Here is a 21370-nt window from a genome sequence, read left to right on the forward strand (position 1 = left end):
CTAACATCAGGCCATTTCTACACTTCAATGAAAAATAAATGGGCCATGCAAAATGTCCTATCTGAAGGTACTAAATGTTTTACAAGGTAACAGAAATGATATGTAATATATTGCATGAGAATAACAAGACAAAAAAATGTAAGCTAGAATGCCTAGCAGATGAGCTTTAAGGTTCTGATATTCCACTTACCCTGAAAAACGACCTCAGTCCACAATTGTGGCACAGTAATGGCTCCCATAATGCTTCAACAGCTTTGAACAGATACTGACTACTGACATAGTGACAGATCAGCAGGCACAGCAAGTGATACAATGCCCAGCAATTGTACAAAACTAGCAAATAACTCATCCGCTTGAACTGAACTATTACTATCTGAAAAATTATATCCACATAATCCTCCCAAGATTGGTCCCTGAAGGTGAGACGATCTAAGGCCTAAATCAATCTGATTACAACTAGCTAAGTGAGTTTTCTCAGCCAAACGTAACAGAAGAAATAGAAAACAAACAAGACGCAGTTAGTTGACTAATTACAGTGAGAAAAATTATTCCCGTGCCAATAACAACCAGTAGTTAGCCTGAAAAGGTGACCAACCTTCTCCTCTTCCTGTTCTTTTTCGGAGTCAAATCTCTTTGAACACTGCCATTGGAATGAGGAAGAAGACGCAAGGGGCTAGTTCGTCTAGCAGCTGTTCTTCTCCCTTTCTTGTGCACCCACTGAATTGGCAATTTGCCTGCAACTTGGGCAATGCCATCAGATGTGGCAAGCTCAGCCACTTTTTGGATCCTCTCCTGCATTTGCATAACCCATGCCATCGACAGATCCAGTGAGAATGAATCATCCACTGGTTTTTGCCACAGATCAAGTAGGACACGCTGAAATGACTGAAATGATAAGGAGGGCTCGAAATCCTTGCGTGGTGCACACATCATATTAACCTTTATGACGTGCTTACATAGGTTACCCTGCATTGACCACGAACAACTGCACAGAGAGAATTCAGATCCAGCATTCCATACAGTCCGCTTTTGACTAGCATCCTTCTGGCTTGCCACCTTGGCTGAAAGAGGTTCTTGATCATCAAAGAGAACATCCTCATCGGGTATCTGCATCGCCCTTTGCCATGAAGTGGATGCAATGTACTCCGCTTTCACCTGAGGAAATGAACCACTCTCGTCTGCATATAAGTTGAGCCAGTAGCCTGAATGCAGCTCTGTTGTGAGCTTGTGAACCAACCAGTCAACACGTTGGAGAGCGTCAAGTTGTGAATCATCATATGCTTTAAGCTTGAGCTTTAGATGGTAACCCTCAATTGCACCACAGGATTCCTGACTTGCTAGCGGCAAATTTCTGATGGTATCAATCCACATCTCTAGATGGGGCAATGGCATAAATAGGAACACTGTTAGCATCTAGAGAAGAATTTGCATTTCAACGAACATTTTGAATCTAGTACATGACACTCATTCTTACCCAATTTGGGAACCCAAAATGACTTGAAATATTGTATGAATGTGGTTTGGTCAACAAAGTCTTGAAACAATTGCTCCAGGGCATCCATGGGGTTTTTCTCACTCCAGATACTGTACATAAATTTTCCTAGTTGTGTAAAAATTTCCCGTTGCACCTCAGTGTTGCTACATTTCTTGATTATATTTTTAAACCAGGTTCTCCTTATGTGCCATAAAGAAAATAAAATTGGGCAGGAGAACACATTCCTGAAAAATAATGACATATTTCGTCAAATGGCAGGTAAATTACACAATATCTACACTGAATAATTTCAGAGTTAGATCATATGTCAAAATCTATACTGTACCTGATTGGGTCCAGCTCGGAGGTTGGGTCGTCAATTATAAATCCGCCAATTCTCCAGGTGGCGTCAACAGAATGTATTCTACTAGTGAGTGCTTTCATCCATCTCAAAGTATCCTCCTTGGTAACTGATCGGGTTATAATCCACGCAACAGGTAGAGCCTGTTGTCTTGAATCGAATACGAGAAGTGTGTGCAATGGGTACTGCAGCAAAGAGTAGAATGGCAAACAAATGGTGAAACCTGCAACTGCAGAAATAACTAGACATCACATAGTACTATAAAATGTTGCTTAATAAAAGTACAGCCACAAAGCTGTCAACTTTTTTATGTCGCCATATACCTTGAGCTTGCTTACACCAAATGAGGAGTGAGAGGCCAAGATACTCTGGTGACCAAAGCGTATCATCTGCTGCAGTTGCCATTCTGTCTGGATCCCCAGCACGAACGCATCTGTCTCAGTCGAGTCCTGGTGGAAAAACACAGACTTCTTGTTCCTATCTACCCACATCTTGATGCTAGCCTGGTCATCAAGATCCAGCTCATGCGTAGACCTCTTGATGATCATCCCAAGCTTGTGGACATACTGCGAAGCGAGGCTATCGACCTTCGCGTCCGAGCCACAGTAGCGCTGTATCCCTTCTATATGCGCCTGCAGGATATTCTCCTCGGGGACACCGAGGTAGATCAACGACATGGTCTGCTGCTGAATCTCACTGCCAACATACGGCACCTTCCTGGCGCCAGGCCCGATGGCGTCCCGGTCCAGGGGTCCGTGGCACACGAAACCAGACCTGGTGACATGGCGCCTCTCGTGGTAGATGATGAGCACCACCGAAGGCCGGGCGTAGAGCCGCTTGATCGCGAAATGGCAGGTGCAGCCTCGCATGGACTGCGGGCGAGGTGCCCGGTTCCTCGTGTTGACCCTGTACCTCCTGCTCGGCAAGATCTCTCCTCCCTCCCCGTAGTTCTCCGGGCCAAACGAGCACCAGTACCTGAATTAATTAAGAAAAAACAGGATACACTGATTATTTAGAACTTGTAATAGCCAAAGAATTAACACGGTCAGCATAGGCATTCGGCAAAAGGATGGCGAGCGGAGCAGGGGAGCGGGGCAGAGAGAGGCACATACAGTCTGTACTTGAGGTACTCGTCGCTCCTGAACTCCTTGAGGTCGCCCCTCTTGCGCTTGCGGCTGCGCTCGATGTGGAACCTGGTGGGGTACTCGGGGTTGTTGCACTCGCCGCTGATGAAGGCGCCCAGCCGCTCGTAGGGGATGAGCGCGACGTCCTCGCAGTGGTGCTCGGAGCTGGCGTACTTGGCCCACCAGAGGTCGGCGGCGGAGAACTCCTCCCCCGGCGGGTCCTGGACGGGGAGATCGCTCACCGACTGCAGCGCCGCCGTCTCATCCCCCATTTCTTTTCTTTTCTTTTCTTCCCGCCGCCAGCCGCCAGTCGCCGGAGTTGGGATTCGGAGTGGGAAAACCCTAGAGAAGAGAAGAAGTGGGGACGACTGGACTGGACGAGGAGGAGAGGAGTTGAAACCCTATTCTCCGCCCGATGCGGAGAATTGCCAACCTCCGCGTACACCCTCAACTCACTTGGGCTGGCCCATTAGGCCGACTGCTTTCCTTCTTTATTTATTTGCTCAAAAAAAATTCTTTTTTCGTTTATTTTACCATGGTCAGCGGACTCTCTTACCTCGAGCTACTGGCATCTGTAGACCCTCCTGATCCAGTCCCGAACTCAAGGTATCTTCTTTTTCTGTATCACATCTGATCTGCGACACGATTTGAAAGAATTTTTCTGGACAAAACGTGATGTTAGATTGCTTTGCAGAGAATACAGTTCAGATGTCAACATAGGTTTCTTACCAGAGCCCAACCCGATTCTAAATTATTCGGGACCTCAGTTCGTACTGAATACAGCTGGGAGTGAGCTATTCTGTAGTTTTCAAATTTTGCTTCTCCAAGTTACTTGTGATAATACATGTTGATGTTGAGCTGATAAATCTATCGCATTAAGAAAAAACAGAGTTGAGAAGTTCAATGGCCATCCGAACTCTGGAGCTGGATTCAGTGGTTTTGATGAGAATCTAAACAGCTGCGATGTTGGAGAAAACATTAGGTAAATTTTTTCGTTGTTCTTCAGTTATGCAAAAGTCAGGTATGGAACAACAATAAAAATGATGTTATTGCCATTCCAAGATATCTGGATGCGGGAGAAGAACTAATAAATGTGAATTCAGAAGGTGACGCTGAAGAACTAGTACAAGGAGATGTACTATCTTATTTCGGAGTTTCAGGAGAGGACTCTGAAGATGACATAGAAGACAGTTGCACGATGACAATTGGTGAAGTCTATACAGGTATTAGCAACCTTTATTGTGCTTAAGTATTTAGAGCATCTCCACTCGTCTCCCCGACGAGGCCCCGAGCGACGTTTTTTCCATCCGGACGGCGAAATTCGGCCCAGTCGCGCCCCCGGTTCCTCGTTATCGTCCGGATTTGGCCCTTCATCCATCCGGCGAGCCCACGCCATCCTCGGTCCCCCGGGGCGCGCTCGGGAACTCCGGACGAAAGAATTTGGCGCGAAACATCGTGTGGACCCTCGTAGTCGGCGATAGGAAAGCCAAATCCTGTCGATTTTCCTCCAATTTGCTTGCATATCCCCAAACTCTCCCGCCGAATTTGTCCATTCTCCTCCTCGTCTTCCAGTTCCAGTTCCAGTTCCCGTCCTCGTCTCCTCCTCCTCGTCTTCTCGTCCACCACCATGCCGCCGAAGGAGAGGAAGCCGCGGGCGAACAAGGTGCGGCCGCCAGGTATGTCGAACACAGAGTGGGCGGCGGACGAAATCCGGCGCGAGGTCGAAACAAGCGGCAGGGTGGAGAGGGTGAAAAAAGCCGCCGCCAAGAGCGCGGCGGCGGCGGCCCAGGACGAACAAGCGAGGAAGATCAGCATGGCCATGAGCATGGGCCATGCTCACGGCGGCGGCGCCATGTTCCCCGGCCAATGGCTGACGCAAGGTACATGCAGTTCCCCGTCGACTTTCTCCCCTTCGATCTACTCGCCGTCGCCGCCTGCCATGTCCAAGAGGGCGCCTACGTCCAACCGTCCAGGTTCACGCCGTCGCCGCCCGAGCTCGACGTCGGCAGCGGGAACCGCATGCGAGGGAACCTCGCCGGCCCCGCGACGAGGGCCGCTCCCGTTCGGTGCGATGGCGGCGCCGAACGACGAGGAGATCCACGAGATGATCACCTCCGGCTCCATGGCCGCCGGCCGCGAGCCCGGGGTTCTTCATGGCCGCCGCCGCTGCGAGCCCGGGGTTCTTCACGCAAGAGGAGGCGAGGGCGACGGCAGCTGTCGCGGCGCGCAACGAGTATGTGGAGGATGTGGCCGACGGAAGCCAAGCCGTCGAAGAAGAAGACAAAGAAGAAGAACAGCCAACTAAAGCCGCCGCCAACCTGTCGAAGGGAAAGAAGAAGAGGAAGAAGGACTCGCCGCCTGCCGAACCGCGTATCAAATGGACGCCAAAGGAAGAGGAGTGCCTCGCCGAAGCTTGGATGACTGTGTCCATGAACGGCATAACTTGGGCCAATCAGTCGTTCGACACATATTGGCTTCGAGTGAAGCAGGCGTTCGACGAACGCAAACTCGTCGATCCCTACTTCATCAAGACGATCATGAACCGGGGAGACAAGGCAATGGCCACCCATTGGGGGATCATACACACGGCGTGCAGCAAATGGCACGGCATACAGGAGGAGGTCGAAGAACGGCTGATAAGCGGCCACGACTTGGAGTAAAAGGTATGCTCCGTCGACCCTGCATCATCGAGGTTAGCTGTGCACCGTGTACATCGTCGTGAGCTGACCCGTATCGCCGTACTCTTTTTCCCCAGTTGCGCCGTGCTTTGGACATGTACATGGATGACACCGACATGCAGTTCAAGTTCCTAACGTCTACGCCCGCATCGAGAAGTGCGAGAAGTGGGCGGAAACCCGCAAGACCCTCTCGAAGAGCAAGACCGAGCAGTACAACCCCGACGCTCCGGCGGCTGGCTCGGCGGATGGGCGCCCGGAACTCGGCCAGAAGAAGCTCAAAGAGCTCAAAAATACGGGCAATCCCGCCGACAGGCTGCAGGCGTCGTTCGACAAGTGCTGGGCCGACGCGAGGACGCACGCCGCCGGGAGGGACGACAAGTTCGACGGCAGGTGGCGGGAGATGCTCGCCAACCAAGGCGCCCGGATCGCCCTGCTGAAGACGATGACGGCGGCGAAGAAGAGGAACACTGATTTGGCGTTTCTGATGGGCGGGAACACGGATCTGATGGACGAGGAGACGAGGATTTGGTACCAGGGCCACCGCAGCGACATCCTCCGACCCACTCCGGCCAGTTCTTCATCGTCTCCGCCGGCTCCTACCTCGTCTTCCTCACCGTCTACACCGTCGACTGCCGGTGCTTCGACATCGACTGTCGCCGCTTCGACCACGGCGTGTGAGGAAACTGGTCCGTCGGACACCGCCGTGCCAGCCGGGACTGCCGATGAGCCTGTTCCCGTGTAATTTCCCTCCTATCGCCGATCTGTGGCTGATCTTTTTGCTGGTCCTTTTGCCGATCAACTGGCCGTATTTGTAGCGCGGGACGACGGTTTGTTTGAATTTAAACTATGTCCGTCGAACTCCGGGTGGACGACTGGAAATACGGTACTCCCCACGACTTTATTTCGTCCAATCCGGCGGTTGTTTCGTCCGGATTTCGTCGTGGGCAGGCCCAACGAGTGGAGATGCTCTTAGATCCGCATTCAGTATATCATAAAAGTTTGTTTGTTATTTCTTCATTTGCTATATAAAGCTACAGAGATTGGGGAGTGATGTTTTGGCACATGGGAGCGTATGCTCCCTTTATTTTGAAATATATATTAGACACATTTTAAAATGTCAAAAAAATTGAAACAAAAATTTCGCACGTACATCTTCATGTGCTACCCGCTCATAAAGTCGTTTCATGAAAAATCGACATGTCATGTGGCGTGTGTAAAAAAGACAAAATTCGGTGCTGAAACAAAGACTTGTCACAAGATAAATTTTCTCTTTTTCGCTTAGACTACAAAAAATATCATTTTTTCGTGAAACTTGACGAATACACATATATTATGGAGATGTACATGTAAAATTTTTTGTCAAATTTTTTTAATACTTGGAAATATGTTTTTATGGTAGAGTGATCATACGCACCCCGGAGCCGAATTGAGTTTCTGCAGAGATTGAAACTATAAAGCTATGAAAGTTAATTTAATTGGCACGTAAGCTATTGATACAAATTATCACATAGTAAAAATATTTGTTAGCATAAAACAACGAAACAAATCAAAATATGTATCCATTTGTTTTGCACAGTTTGTAAAGTAGAAGTGAATATTTCTTGGTCTACATGGAATTGGCACTACAACAAAAACATACAGTAGAGACATTTTGGTAGAGGCACTTTCCACTATGTCTCTTAAATCATAATGCAATTTGCTATAGAGGCATTAGGAGAGACACTTTAGAGAATGTCTTAGCGGTAGAGACATCTACCTAGAGACATTCTCCAAAGTGTCTCTTAGCATGCTTGTAAACGCATTGTGAGAGACATTGTTGAGATTGACTCAACAATAGGGACATCTTATTGTAGACAATCCTCATAATGTCTCTTAGAACCATGTAAAGGCACTGAGAAAGACAAACTTGAGAATACCTTAACAGAGAGTCATTTTCTAGTGACACTATGCATGTCTCAGTTACTAAGAGTTACACCTTGTAGAATTCTTTAAAAGTGAGATATGTATAACACAACCATTATAAGACAATCATGAAGACAAATTTGGAAGCTTTAAAATATATCATGGTACAAAATTTCCAAGTACAAGTATGTGAAGTAGAAAATATAAACCTATGTACATAAATTGTGGAACATAGGAGAATATGTAAAATGTAAAACATTTATAGCAACATTTTTTTCAATATGCCAAAAAATATGTCTAGAAAGTTCTCTTACTAAATCCTTTAGTAAGGGAAACCGGATTATCCTATGTTATTTTTCTTGTTTTGAGGTATAAGTGTATAACAAGAATACGAAAATAGTGATGCACCGGGTAAAAAAAATAGTGCTGCAGCCTAGCCGCAGCCGCAACGCACTGGCCGCCCGCACGGCCGCACGCTCGCACCCCAGTCCTCGCGCCTGCAGTATCACGTCCCCCACCTCCTCCTCAACCTCAACTCAGAAGAAACTGCCGATCTATCCGCCACCAGCCGCCGCCCCTCACCATATTCTGCACTAGCTGTATCTCGCCGCCACCGTGAGAGCAGCAAGGGCGACGCCAGAGCCAAAGCCAAATGCCTTCCTCGAGTCCAGCGCTGAGGCCACAACTATGATGGTGTGGGGCGGTTCAGCGCCGCATCGGCCTCACTCGTGTCCTGCCCGGTCTCGCTGGTCGATCTCCTCCTGGATTAGCTCTCCGACGTGGCCGCACTTCCTCTTCGTCCGGCGCGGGCGGCGGCGGGGGCTTATCCTGCAGATGGAACACCATATTGGGTTCCAGTCTCCACACACGTACCACTCGTCAACTCCTTGTTTCTTCTTGACCAGGTCTCTTATCCGCCAACGACCACTGACTAATTTGGGTGTATACTGGCTCTTGAATCCCTTCCCTCTCCTGAACCTATCCTCCAGTTTCCCGTTCGGTTACAACTCCAAATTTGCTCTTGTTTTTGGATTTTAGGTTGTGGTTCTGTTGGGACTTTTCTACCTCCGCTTGACGATCAGGACGCCAGCCGCGTGACCGCAGATGAGATGCTCCAACTTCGACTTCAGGTAAGTGCTCTCGCTGTAGCTCTGTTGATTGCTACAAAAATACCTCTAATAAAGCTCTAGAGGCAGATGGTTTAAGTCCATATTTATCTGTTGTTAGCGTGCAAGTACATCCGGTAGTCAAGCCCTCATGCCTAAGCTTAGTATTTATGCTAACACCTCCAAAAATTGATGTGGCTGCTCCGTTGCATCTCTGTCTCTACTTTGGCAAAATTAGATTAGGACTATACCTCACCCAATTTTAAATAGTATATATATATGGGCCCATACTGTTCTAACTCTGTGCATATTTCGTACTTGATATCAAGCTTGATATGCTAGCACGCAAGGTATCATGTACTCGTGTAATGCAATATATGTATGCAAGTGAGATCTGTCTTTGCTCATCCCCAATTTCACTAGGGAAGCCAATGTCAGGCTTCTGGTAATCCAACGCCTTATACCTGCATCATTTTGGAGCTTCAGTATGAAGGCCTATACCAATTAACACCATCTCCAAGTTACCAATATAAACATATTTTCTCATCAATGTTTAGAAGCTTAACAACAGGTTTCTTAAGAAGTCACTTAATTACAAATGAAATGAGTATATCCTTACTATTGTTTTTAAGCAATTTTATGATTTGCTAGCCCATGGACTGCACCGGTTGATGTTACTAATGGTAATTTCTTTGAATCTTTGATAGGAGGAGAACATATTTCTATATCAACGGTTGGCTCTTTTCACTAAAGTGGCATTGGTTTGGTGGTTCCAAGAACTCTGTACTTTACTCTGTATGGTGGCTGACGACAATAGCTCGGAAGGGAAAATGTTGTTTGGTCATATGGTATAGTGGTGTGTAGTATTCTTAAGACTATGCCACTTGATTTTTGTGATGTTGTCTAGCAGAGAGAGGTTGTTATTCGTGATTTTTTTCTTCAGATTTTTGTTTCATGAGCATCTAGCAGGCACACTGGTGTCAAATGTTTTATTTGTAATACTTATGTTTTTATTTACATTTAGTGAAACCTCAGTGTATCTGTATTACTGGTTTCTATGAATGAGAATCGAAGTATAGGTTGTTCCTATGTCATAATATTAATTTGTATGTGTATTATGTTGTCGAACCTCGATAGTGTTATTTTTTTTAGAGCAAATGTCTTGATCTTCGGAAAGACATAAAAGAATGCATATATGATGTAGCTCTCGAGACATGCTAAGATGCCTCTACAGGGACTATATATATATATGTCTAAAAAAATGTCATTACAAGGTGCCTCTACATATTCAAAAGGGCCAGTATGTCTACTAGAGACCGAATAATACGCTTTTATTCGATGTCTCTACATTTCTAGAGATGGATACCGTTGCCACAACAAAAATGCTTCTAATAATGTTAGATACAAACTAAAATGCCACATGAAGTGCCTCTGTACCTATACATACAATTTCCAAGTGTATCTTTGAAGTGTCTCTATGAGTGTAGATACAAAACCTGGTGTCTTTACAAAGTGATTGTATGTCATATATAGGCATTTTTCAAAATGTCTCTATGGTATACGACACACTGCACGTAGTGACACTTTTGAGACAATGTGAAAAATGCCTCTACAGGTATGTAAAGACAATATAAGTGTCTCTACGCGACCAAAATAGTGTCTCTACGGGTTAGTTCTCTTGTAGTGTGGGGAAAGAAGCATTGCACAAATCCTAGACGCATGCCTGCATAGAATCTAGTGGCCTTGTCTCTACAAAGCTGACCGGAGAGGATATGTATTGGCACCAAGTTATTTATGTTACTTGGATTTGTCTCCACTAAAACATCCTAGATACATGAGAATCTAGATAAATCTAAATCATTTATTTTTGAACGAGGGAAGTACTTGTCATCGCATTTGATCTAATGTTAGCAACTATTCCTCAAACTTAATTTTTAGTGATTAACTCGTCTTAATTATTTTATGACATTCCAATTGGTGATTAGTCACAGTCCTACTTCAACAGCATAGGATGGTGGAGTTTTTTTCCCCGATAAAGATAGGATGATGGAGATGGTGATGCAGGAACAGAGCCACGCAAAGAAACATAAAAATGTCATTGCTCAACCGTAATCATATTTCCTTCAGAGGAAGAAACTGAAAGAAAGTAGGTTGTTGGTAAACCTGCGATGCATTCATCTTGCTTAATTTCCTAACCTGTGAGTACTATTCAAATATCTGAGGGCCCAGGGCCCAGACATGCCAAATGATTGGAGCCCATATTTTCTTATTAATGCAACACTAACTACATGCTGTTAGGGGTCGGCATCGCTGACAGCACATACATATTGTAGGAACGGAAGACCAAATCAATTGCGTGATTAGTCGCTTTCATGTTGTACGTATATAAATACTGAAATATGCAAGATATAACGCACTTTAGCAAGCAGTATGATGCATTGTTTATCTTAGCCATAGCCTTGATTGTGTCTCAAGTCGATATCATGCCCATGAATCACGGTCGGTATCGCGTCTCCTCATGCATACATACATTGTTTATCGGTTGATTATGATACCTTTGGTCTAAAATTGATGGTTCTGTTACAAGATTGGTTTCGCTTTCGCAGACAATTACCTCTAAACGCATAGTATATCAGCAAATACGCAGACTATTTGCAGCTGCTGTGGTTAGGACAAAACATGGTAAAGTCGTCTCTGGTTCGGATTGTGCTGCTACGCAAGTGTTGCTGAAAAGTTACTCTAGGTTTTGGTAATGTTAAGCCGCTAACTCTGACCTCTCCTCTCATTTACACACGCGGACACGCCAAGGGAAATGCTATCGCCCTATGAAGCGAAGGATTTTACGGTTCATAATGCTGATGGATCAACATGCGTGAGCATTTAGTTGTGTATATAGCTCTCATTTCGTAGCGCTATTAAAGGCAAGCTGCCCATCCGTCTTTTCGGTGCATATCCAATAGTTGGTGCCATCAATTAAGCTTCAGGCAAGACATGCGATGTACCTGTACTTATTTTCTTCTGAATTTTGTGGATCCTGACGCTGATCGTTTGCTGGTATATTAGCTGCCTACGGCCTACCTTTTCGACTAAGACTGCAGGAGCGCTCTGTTTCACGTAATGAAGAAAAATGATGTCTCCACTTTTCTCTTCCTTTATCTTTCGTTTCCGTGTACGGATAGTGGATCAGTTAAGCACGAAACAGCCCCAAAAACATGATTATATCTTGGAACGGAGCCAAGTATGTTAGAGGGCCGAAAGGCTGCAGGACATTGTGCAAATGTTTCATTCAGGAAAACAGTTTTGACATTGTGCCAATTTTTCATTCTGGAAAACAATTTTACTTTGTAATGCCCTATGTATCATTACTTATTTTAGTGTCAGGTTTGCTACTGTTCTCAACGGAGTTCTCATTTGGTTGGCCGTCGGGATACTCTCATTTGTAACTAGTTGCGCCCGCACCCTATTTTTTGTTGTGACACTTCTAAGTTTCCAGAAATGGGGTGCGGGCGCAACTAGTTGCGGAATATCCCCTCTCCCGGCCGTCACTGTAACCGCTTACTCCATGCTCTGTTCAGCATTACTGTGGATTACATATTTGTTTAGCCAAGATGTGCATATAAACATATTTTATCGGAGCTTATTCAATGAACTTTTCTTACTTGTCTAGCTATTTTTGGGACTAGATTAGACACTAAGTTCAGCAAAGCCGGACAATCCTAAACTAAGTCTTAGAAATCTGCAACTCTTACAGTCTTACTCAAGGAAGATCCATGGAGTTCCATGCCAATAGCATAATAAACAGTTAAAACTACCTTCCCTTTTTTACTTAACAAACGGTTTCAGTTCTATAGCACGCGCGTCAGTAAACTTGACTTTTTTCCATAGAACATACCCCACCAGATTTTAGGATTTCAGTTCTATAGTTTGCTTACGGTCTAAGGTCGCACAATTAATGTGCTAGCAGGACATTTAGTCACCTATATATGCAAACAACGATAACTAAAATCGAAACATCATCTGAGTTTGTGAATGAATGTTGCCCCACAAATGATCAATCACCATCTACTACTATCAAAGTTCATGATGTGTTGTTGTGTCAGCGGTCCATCATGGAAGGCTTAAAACTCTCTCGCACATTTGGCAGTTAGTCTCCAATCAAGAAAAGAAGGTTCCTAATTTAATCACAATAATTCAATTATCCAATCTTGTTTAAAAGGGGATACTATATGCTACATCCATCTCAATTTTTGTTTGTGTCTAAGGTTTTACGTGCAATTCAGAATTGGGCCAGCGATTCTTTTCAACTCTGAAAACCGTTTAGCGCATACATAGACTGCAGTATTCAGCTGCTGTATCAAATAATCACTGTAATAATGTCCATGAAAACCAATGCGCAGAAATATTCTCATCTACAAAAGTAATCCAAGATAAAATAGGAAAAGACGCAAACAAATCTGCTGTAAATATATTCTAGAATCATGGTCACCATTTTCTCTACTACGACGATTTTTTTAATATATTCTGTCGATTAAAATTTTCTGATTTTGTCATAGCAAATAATATGAATATTCATGTTTTTTCAAGATTTTTGTCAATTGTTCTACAATTATGTTCCCCTTTTTGCATATGAAGTAGTTGTCAAACTCCCTCATGGCCATGACAATCTTCATGAACAGTCCCCGGTTCATTCGGAAACGGCACCGAAATGACACCTCGCCGTGCATAGGATAGTAGGTGAAGTAGTGGGCGTACAACATGCAACAGCCCTCCAGCTTCTGCCTCGGCTTGCTCTTGCGGCGCCCAGGCTTCGAGCGTCTATGCCACGAGTGTGCATTTCGGCGCACAAGCCTAGAAGGGAAGAGATGATCATCAAATGCTCGTTCGTCGGCAACTGGGTAAAGCAGCGGCTTCCTACTCCATTAGAGTTGCGAACATGCTCGTCGTTGTCCGATTCCACGGCCACGAGGTGATTTGGGAACTATCGGTGGAATCCAATGGATGGCGAAACGGGTACGGTGGAAGAGGGTCGACGCAGCGGCACGACCTTTATGTCGGCGTGGAAATGGTTGAAGCCGAGAGTGGTGCGGTGATCTAGTGTTTGTGGGCGAACACAGATGGTATGTACGAGGAACAACTTGAAATGGCGTAGTTTGGTGGAGGGGGGAGGGTTGTTTGTCTCAATGATAGAGTTAGCCCGCCCACTTTTCAGCTCCATCTGGTGGCCCGCTCGCCTCCAATGGGTTGGGTGCAGCCTAAAGGCGTTAAATGAAAAGTGAGCCGCGCCAGATAAAACTACTAGCATCTCTAGCAAATCTCGTATTTTGAGATATTGATAACCGAACGAGAAACTAAAAAGAAATGGATATTTTACAGTTTTCGTGAGTTTACGAGATATGATTGACATGCCCTAAGCTAAGCTATGAAAAGAATGGGTGGACGAGATATCCGCTCTTGATGCCGCCACAAACCGTTTGGAAGCTACGGGGGTCGGCCATGCAAGCAAGCAAACACGGCTCGGGACTTGTACAAGGTGATGGTACCATGACGATTCCAGAAACCTTGAGAGGCAGCCAAGGCAAGCACAGCTCCGACGTGTCCGTCAAGTAGTGGCCATGGATTCGCCGAGGATCCAGCCAGGAGCATCTCCGCCACTCGCTCCGGCGCACCGGCGCCGCAGCCGTCCGTCCCCACGGACACGCGACGCTGAGTCACACGGATCACACGCCCTTTAATCCCAGCCGGGCCCACCAGCCACGTGGCCAGTAACAACCTCGAGATCCAAGTGGTTATCGCTTTACAATGGCCGACATGTCAGAGCCCCCTTGCACGGCCAGCTGCTGACTCACCGCGCCCATCCCGAGACGCCATCTCCCGGTCGCGTCCACGCGCACTTCCCAACGCGTCTCCATGATTCGTGGGGTCACGAAGAGTAAGGCCCACACGCCAGTGAGACCGGCTCGTTGTAAGACGAGCACGTTTTAACCGCGACGGCACGCGAGAGCTGCCAGTACTTTTCTCCGCCGCGACCCGCACTCTCAGCCCCACTGACACCCCGGGCCCGCCCCGCTAGGCCCGACGAAATGGGCCCCGCGTGTGGCTTTAAAAGGAAGGCGTCGCCCCCTCATCGCCACTTCCACTTCCTCTTCCTCCCTCTCTCCATCTCCCCAAAAATTCATCTTCGTCTCCGACCTCCCGTCTCATCTCGCGTACACAGGGGGCTAGCGTGTGAGATTTCCGCCGATTTCGCGGAGAGCGGCGGCTAGCTCCGATGGAGGCGATGCTGGAGGCCGGGGTGGGCCGGTTCCGGGGCCCGAGCCTGGCGGCGATGCTGGCCGAGATGTGGGCGCCGCTGGCCGTCGCGCTGGCGGCGCTCGCCACGCTGCCCAGCCTGCTCGGCAGGCTGCAGGTGCTCATCCTCCGCCTCCGCTCCCGAGGGAAGGAGGCCATCTCCTCCCACATCTCCACCTACTACTCCTCCGGGGACGACGACTCCGACGCCGACTCCGACGACGAATCCGACTCCGATGACGCCTCCTCCTCCGGCGAGGAGGAGGAGCCCGAGGGCAGGATCGGGTACTTCGAGGGCGCCGCCGACGGCCTCGACGGCTGCTTCCCCTTCGGCGGCGCCGTCGTGCGGACATGGCAGGACCTGCCCCGCCGCTTCTCCTTCACCGCCGCCGCCGCCGGCGGATTCCCGTCCGGCGATACGGCGCCGGCGGTCAGGCTGTGGGGCGCCAGCACGGCGAGCGGCGAACGCAGCACCCCGGCGTGGTGGGACGGAGCCGATGACAGCGGCAGAAGGCAGGCCGCCGAGGTGGCGGCGCCGGTGGTCGTCGGGTGGCGGCGGCGCGAGCACGCGGCCAGGAGGAGGCACCGTCTCCTCCCCGTTCTGCCGTCCCCGCAGTAAAACAAAATGGTTGGTAGGTGTGGCCGTGTGAATATGCTTTGGGCTGAGAAAAGATGCTGATTCCCGGCTGGCCCCACCTGTCTGTCTGTCTGTGCGTGGGGGCGAATAAGCGGGTGGTGATTACTGTACTAGGGTGGTTAGGAGACGTGGTGGTGACGGTGATTGATGATTCATTATTTGGACAGGCATTGCTTGCTTATATGCAAAGGAAAAGACCAGAAGACTCAGCTCCTGCTCGGTGCTGAATCCATCTTCGATCGAAGATTTGTGCTGTATCACCATTCTTTGGCATGGAAATGCTCCATCGGTTGAGCATCCATTGCTTGTACTACTTCCAAACAAAAAAAAGAAAAAAAATCAATGTTGTCGAAAGAAAATACTAGGCTCTTTGGTTGATTATGTTGAGTAATAACTATATTATATTATCCATTGATTGCTATTTTTTTGATTCAACATTTTTTTTCTTGCAACTTATTGTGAATAAATATTGTACTACCTACTTTTCTCGAAAACAATTGACTCGGATTTATCTCGAAGTGGTACCTCCTCAATCACTTGGGAGTACACCTGTGGAGGTTTGAGATTGCCTGCCGTGCTTATCACTTAGTCACTCAACAGTCACGTGGATAAATCCAAACAATATTATCATTGCCCACAACGATGAAAACATAATCAACCTTGTCTTGCCCTAATCCTCCTTCACGATCAAGCTGATTTCATCCCTAGCAGTTTCACCGGAATCCAATGCTAATCAACAAGTTTAACACTCCAAAAGATCACAAGTGGCTCCCACCTACTTCAACGATGCGATTACGCGCTTGAGGCACGGCAGCTTCCTCGATTTAACCTTGGGGTCAATTTTTGGGACGCTTACATAAGTTGTACAAAAGCAAACGAGAAGATCATTCTCGCCCCGTGGCAATTGAACTCTTACTTTGGCTTTATTGACCGTCTCCGTCAATTCACCCATCATGCACCAACAAATCCTGATCAATTAATAGTTATCACCGAACAACTCTGTCAAGTCAATCAGAAAAACAAAACGTTTGCTTTCTCACTAGACTTTTGGCTGCCAAACGTCGTTGTTCACAATGGTGCACGAGACAAGCTTGCTTGAATTTTGTTCTCATTTTCTCGAAATACATATATAGAGAGGCCGTTCGAATTTTCCAGGGTGAGCAAAGCAGCAGCAAAGCACATCCTCTGCTGTGCCGTACATTGTAGACGATACGTTGCCACATTCTTGCAAGAAAAATACAAATAGGGCAGTCACATAGCAACGATTTACAGGGAACCCTGCATATATAACTCTTGCGGTTATTCTTTCAAGTGGAGAAGTAACACGGTACACGACTCCAAGCATCCTAATCTACCCAGGGCTGCCAGGTCATGCGGATAGAACAGTTCATGCATAAGTAAGTAGTAAAAAAGTTCTTGGGGCTATATATATCTGGTCGGCACTAAAAACTGTCTCTAACGTTAAAAACGTCTTGCTTGGATCCATGCTACTAAAATAGGGACACCGCATAGTTCAGACAAAACAACTGTTCCAACTTTTACAAAAAAAAAAACACTATATTTTAAATAAAATATCATCGTCATCGAGCTGTTTCTAAAAAAAAAGATAACCACATGATCTTGTCACAACATCATGAACATGAACGACCACCGAAGACTGGACAATAGACTTATGAGTGCCGGCTAGGATCTCAAACAATATTGAGCCACGGTTAAAAGGTTAACCCCTCATAGTCATTAAAACAACAACCAATCTCAGCCCGAGCTTTGGTCGCCCTCCACCACGCGACCAGGGGTGAAACCCTAGATCCCGGCCTCCCCAGTCCCCACTCCTCCCCTCCCTTGGCCATCGTCGGGTAAAGGCCGCTTGGTGCCACCGTCGCTAGCCCTTCATTTACCTGACACGATGAGAATCACGCGGGGCGGTATCCTCCTTGACGGTGGTGTAGGTCGACGGAGGTCGGTGTGGCCTAGCGTGCTGCGCTAGGGGCGACTTTTCACAAGACGAGAAGACCAACTCCTCTCATTGCTGAATCGATCTTCAATCAAAGATTTGTACCACCCTTTACTGAGATGGAAATGCCCGATTTAGCATCACTTGTTCTTCCGGAAAAATATTGTGGAAAGATATTGCGCCTTTTGGTGGATTGTGTCTAGTAAAATTATGTTTGCCATTGGTTACCTTTTTGTGACAAATTCCACTCGTTACCCTTCGTTATGTGTAGTTACCCATTTAGTGAAAACTGCCAAGATTACCTCTTTCAAAAAAAAAAAATCCTGTTCTTATCATGTCCGGCAAGGTGTGAGGCTATGAACTCAAACAGTAGAGCGTTGATAGAACTTGGAGATTGCCTGCCACCGGGCCACGCTTATCACACCGTCATTAAACAGTCACCTGGATAAGCCCTAATCCTCTTCGCCGACCAAGCTCTAGCAGTTTCTCTGGAATCCAAGGCCACGGGTAGTGGCTCCCAGCTTCTCTTCCACTATTCAATCACGCGCTCAAGGCACAGCAGTTTCGAGAATTTAACCTTTGGGTCGATTGACCAAGTTAAGCAAACGAGAAGATTATTCTCGCCGCGTCTTAGTTAAGCTTTTACTTGCCCTTTATTGGCCGGCCGTCAATTCACCCATCATGCACCGATGCAATGCACACGCACGGACGCCGCAATCAAATCCTTGTCAGTTGTCACCGAACAACTCTGTCAAGTCGAGTGATCTGGCCTCTCGAAAACAAAACACTCGCTTTCTGAATAGACTTTTGGCCGCCAGGCGTCGTTGTTCACAAGATGGCGCACGAGACAGACTGCTTGAACTTTTGCTGTATTTTTCTATTTTCTCGGAAAGGAGACACAATCCGTTCGAATTTTGCAGGGTGGGCAAAGCACATCGTCTGTTGTGCCATGCTTTCGGGTCCGGAGAAGGCATATTTGCAGGAAAAATACAAAAATGGCAGTCACATCGTGGTTATTTTTTGCGAAAAAAAACCTTAGCATTAAAAAAATATCGAATAGTAGAAAACACCTTAACAAAAAGAAAAATAACAACAAAATTCTTGAGATATCCTTCGTCTTCAAACTCCAATTGAAGAAGTGATATCACGCACAACTACAAGCATCCTAATCTACTTGGGGCTGCCAGCTCATGCGGATATACGGCGTACACGATGCGTGCAATAGAGAAGAGTTTGCAGTGAACAAGTAAACATTGTCTTAGGTGTATCATGTGTGGTGTGGCTATCTCTTCAATTGGAATTATACCTTTGGTCTTTTTCTTGCAACCTCTATATATGGAAGTGGTGAATCGGGCCAACGAGGACATTTGATTTATGTGTGTGCGAGTTTTGTATCCAATCCCCTTCATGGTTATTTGCATCCATCACCTCCGGCAACGTCGGTCCGTTAAAATCGGGTCAATCCCTGAGTCTTAGCCTGGATGGTATGGTATCATACCATGTCATAGAAAGGATGATACTTCACAATTTGTAAATTTTTTTCAAGGTTATCGTCTGATTACATGGATTCCCCAAAATCATTGACTCGGATAGCGACGTCAAATTCACAAGTGCTCAAGAAAAACACTACTACATCCGTTCGAAATTATAATACGTTTTAAGCCTATTAAAACGTCTTAGAATTTTTGAACAGAATAGTAGATAAGTACTCCCGATGTCCCATAATATAATATATGTTATTGCAACTTGTATACTCCTATATTGATTATAATAATATTTTATATTATTGGACGGAGGGAGTATTTACTTATCCAATATGGATGAAGTATGTGGCATTTTAAATAGGTAGAGTCCACTCTGGTGAGATACGTGTATTCACATATATACTAAACAAATCAAAATAAATATATCACTTCACAGTACTCCTTCGATATTGTTAGGTTTTATCTCAAGTCAAGCCTTTTAAGTTTGACCAACTTTTTACTACCTATGCCCACAAATAGATGTTTTAGATTTGTCAAAATTTGAATGCATGTAGACACTATTTATTCTATAGATACATTCAAATTTAGATAAATTTAAGATATCTATTTATAAACATAGGGAGTAAAAATGGCAATATGTATATAATGAGTTTGACATCACTAGATGCATCTTCGATTGTAGTTTCATAATTTACTAACTTCATGTCATGAATACTGCTACATTTATTTATAAAGCTGATCGAATTTTAAAAGTTTGGCTTAGGACACAACCTAACGTACACTTATTTATGAACCAAGGGAGTATTTCGTGCAGAAAATTGTCTTGTTTCTTACACGGTCATATAGTACGCAAAGTCATGACATGATCCAAAGTTCTGCTCCGCGTGATTATACAATTTTTTCATGTAGTGTACATACACTAGCTAATCAAACCCACCAATTTCTACAACAACAGAGTTGTGAATTTCATCCACGAGTTCAACATTTGGTTATCCATAGTTGCCCGACGATCATGATACAGTAAGTGTATTTCTTATCTCTAGAAGCCGAATTAGTTACGGGTCAAACATGGATACTTTTTCGTCCATAGTTTTTTCGATGGTTATAGTACAATGTTAAAAAGGTAGATACATAATTTAGTTCAACTCTACTTGACATGTGGTTGGTAGAGTTGTAATAATGCTACACTGAGATGATTGTAACTGAATTGTTGAGAATTTCATGTTGTATTATTCACTTAGGTTTAGATGATCTGATGGTTACCCTTTGGATTTATGCACGCGCTTGTTTTTTAGCTGATGTGTACTTTGGTCTTTGGGCATGGGCAGGAGGATAAAACGCTTTATTAGTGACAAACCCAATCCTTTTCAACCTTGGAATGAAAGGCGAACAGCTGTTTCTTCCCACAAAATAGTTGATGTGGCATTTCTTGCTTTGATAGCTCAGTGGAACCGCGGAAGAGATTTGCATATTCACCAAAAACAAAAACCGCAAAAGATTGTGTGGAGCCGAGACAGCACATCTGGACCCCATGGCGTAGCAGCAACAACAACTGGCGTAGCATATCATCCAGCGTGCTGACGGCAACTTCTCCACGAACACACATAAATTAAAATGCAATTATGTGGTTGGCGATTGCTGTTTCCCAATAGCTTGGGCACCGTAGGGCTTTACACGCTTGCAGCCACGAATGAATGGACTAAAACAAGATACATCTGACAACCACTTGTATAAAAAATGGTGTAGTAGTGTAATTTCACTTTTAATTGTTTAGTTTCGTCCTGGAAATATGTTGTCAGGCGGCAAGGATCGCTTCTCGGCGCGATTTTTGGAAGAATATAATGTGTCCTGGCAGCTTTAAGCCTGCTTTTGGTTTCTTTCCTCTGCAAATAAGCAACTGAAAACAAGTTTTTTTTATGTACATATAAAGCAATTGAATTGAAGAAATGCTAGACCTAATCTGCTGTTGGAACCCTTTATTTTGAACATATGAAAATTGTATTTTTTGAAAAATACGTACATATAAGCAATGATGTATAGTTTAAGTGTGCAAAGTCTCAATCCAAAATAAGTTATGTTCTACTCTACACAAACAAGATAAATTATAAATCGCGGTGCATGAAAAGTGCACCTTCAAACCTGCTAGACCTAATCTGCCAGATTTTTCTTTTTTATGTAGCCCATTATACAATGTATTTTAGATTAAGATATTACACGCCTAGAAGTATATATTACCAACATGCAAGTTTTTCTCAGATACTAAACTTGAAAATTTCATTCTTTTTCTAAATTTTCAAAATGAAGAGCTCTAGTGACCTCGTGCTCTAAGTACCTTTTCCGGAGTGCGTCCATTTGGCCTTGA

General features: G+C 45.5%; 2 protein-coding genes across 3 annotated transcripts; one reads left to right on the forward strand and one right to left on the reverse strand.

The window, feature by feature from the left end:
- Positions 1 to 249: 249 nt before the first annotated feature.
- On the reverse strand, positions 250 to 3236 carry LOC124653254. 2 transcript variants are annotated; one of them, XM_047192326.1, is made up of 6 exons: positions 2948 to 3236; positions 2159 to 2810; positions 1821 to 2020; positions 1475 to 1719; positions 1238 to 1373; positions 1042 to 1155 (listed from the first exon to the last, which is right to left on the reverse strand). In XM_047192326.1, exons 1-6 carry the CDS (start codon positions 3229 to 3231, stop codon positions 1152 to 1154), a joined length of 1521 nt encoding a protein of 506 aa, XP_047048282.1. In that variant the 5' UTR covers positions 3232 to 3236; the 3' UTR covers positions 1042 to 1151. The 2 variants fall into 2 exon arrangements, with proteins under 2 accessions (XP_047048281.1, XP_047048282.1); XM_047192325.1 differs by having other exon boundaries at positions 250 to 1373.
- Positions 3237 to 14873: 11637 nt separating this feature from the next.
- LOC124655511 lies at positions 14874 to 15964 on the forward strand. Its single transcript, XM_047194388.1, has one exon. The coding sequence runs from the start codon at positions 14914 to 14916 to the stop codon at positions 15550 to 15552; it is 639 nt and encodes a 212-aa protein (XP_047050344.1). The 5' UTR covers positions 14874 to 14913; the 3' UTR covers positions 15553 to 15964.
- The last annotated feature ends 5406 nt before the right edge of the window (positions 15965 to 21370 follow it).

This window comes from Lolium rigidum, chromosome 5, assembly GCF_022539505.1.
Source record: "Lolium rigidum isolate FL_2022 chromosome 5, APGP_CSIRO_Lrig_0.1, whole genome shotgun sequence".
NCBI classification, from domain to species: Eukaryota; Viridiplantae; Streptophyta; class Magnoliopsida; order Poales; family Poaceae; genus Lolium; species Lolium rigidum.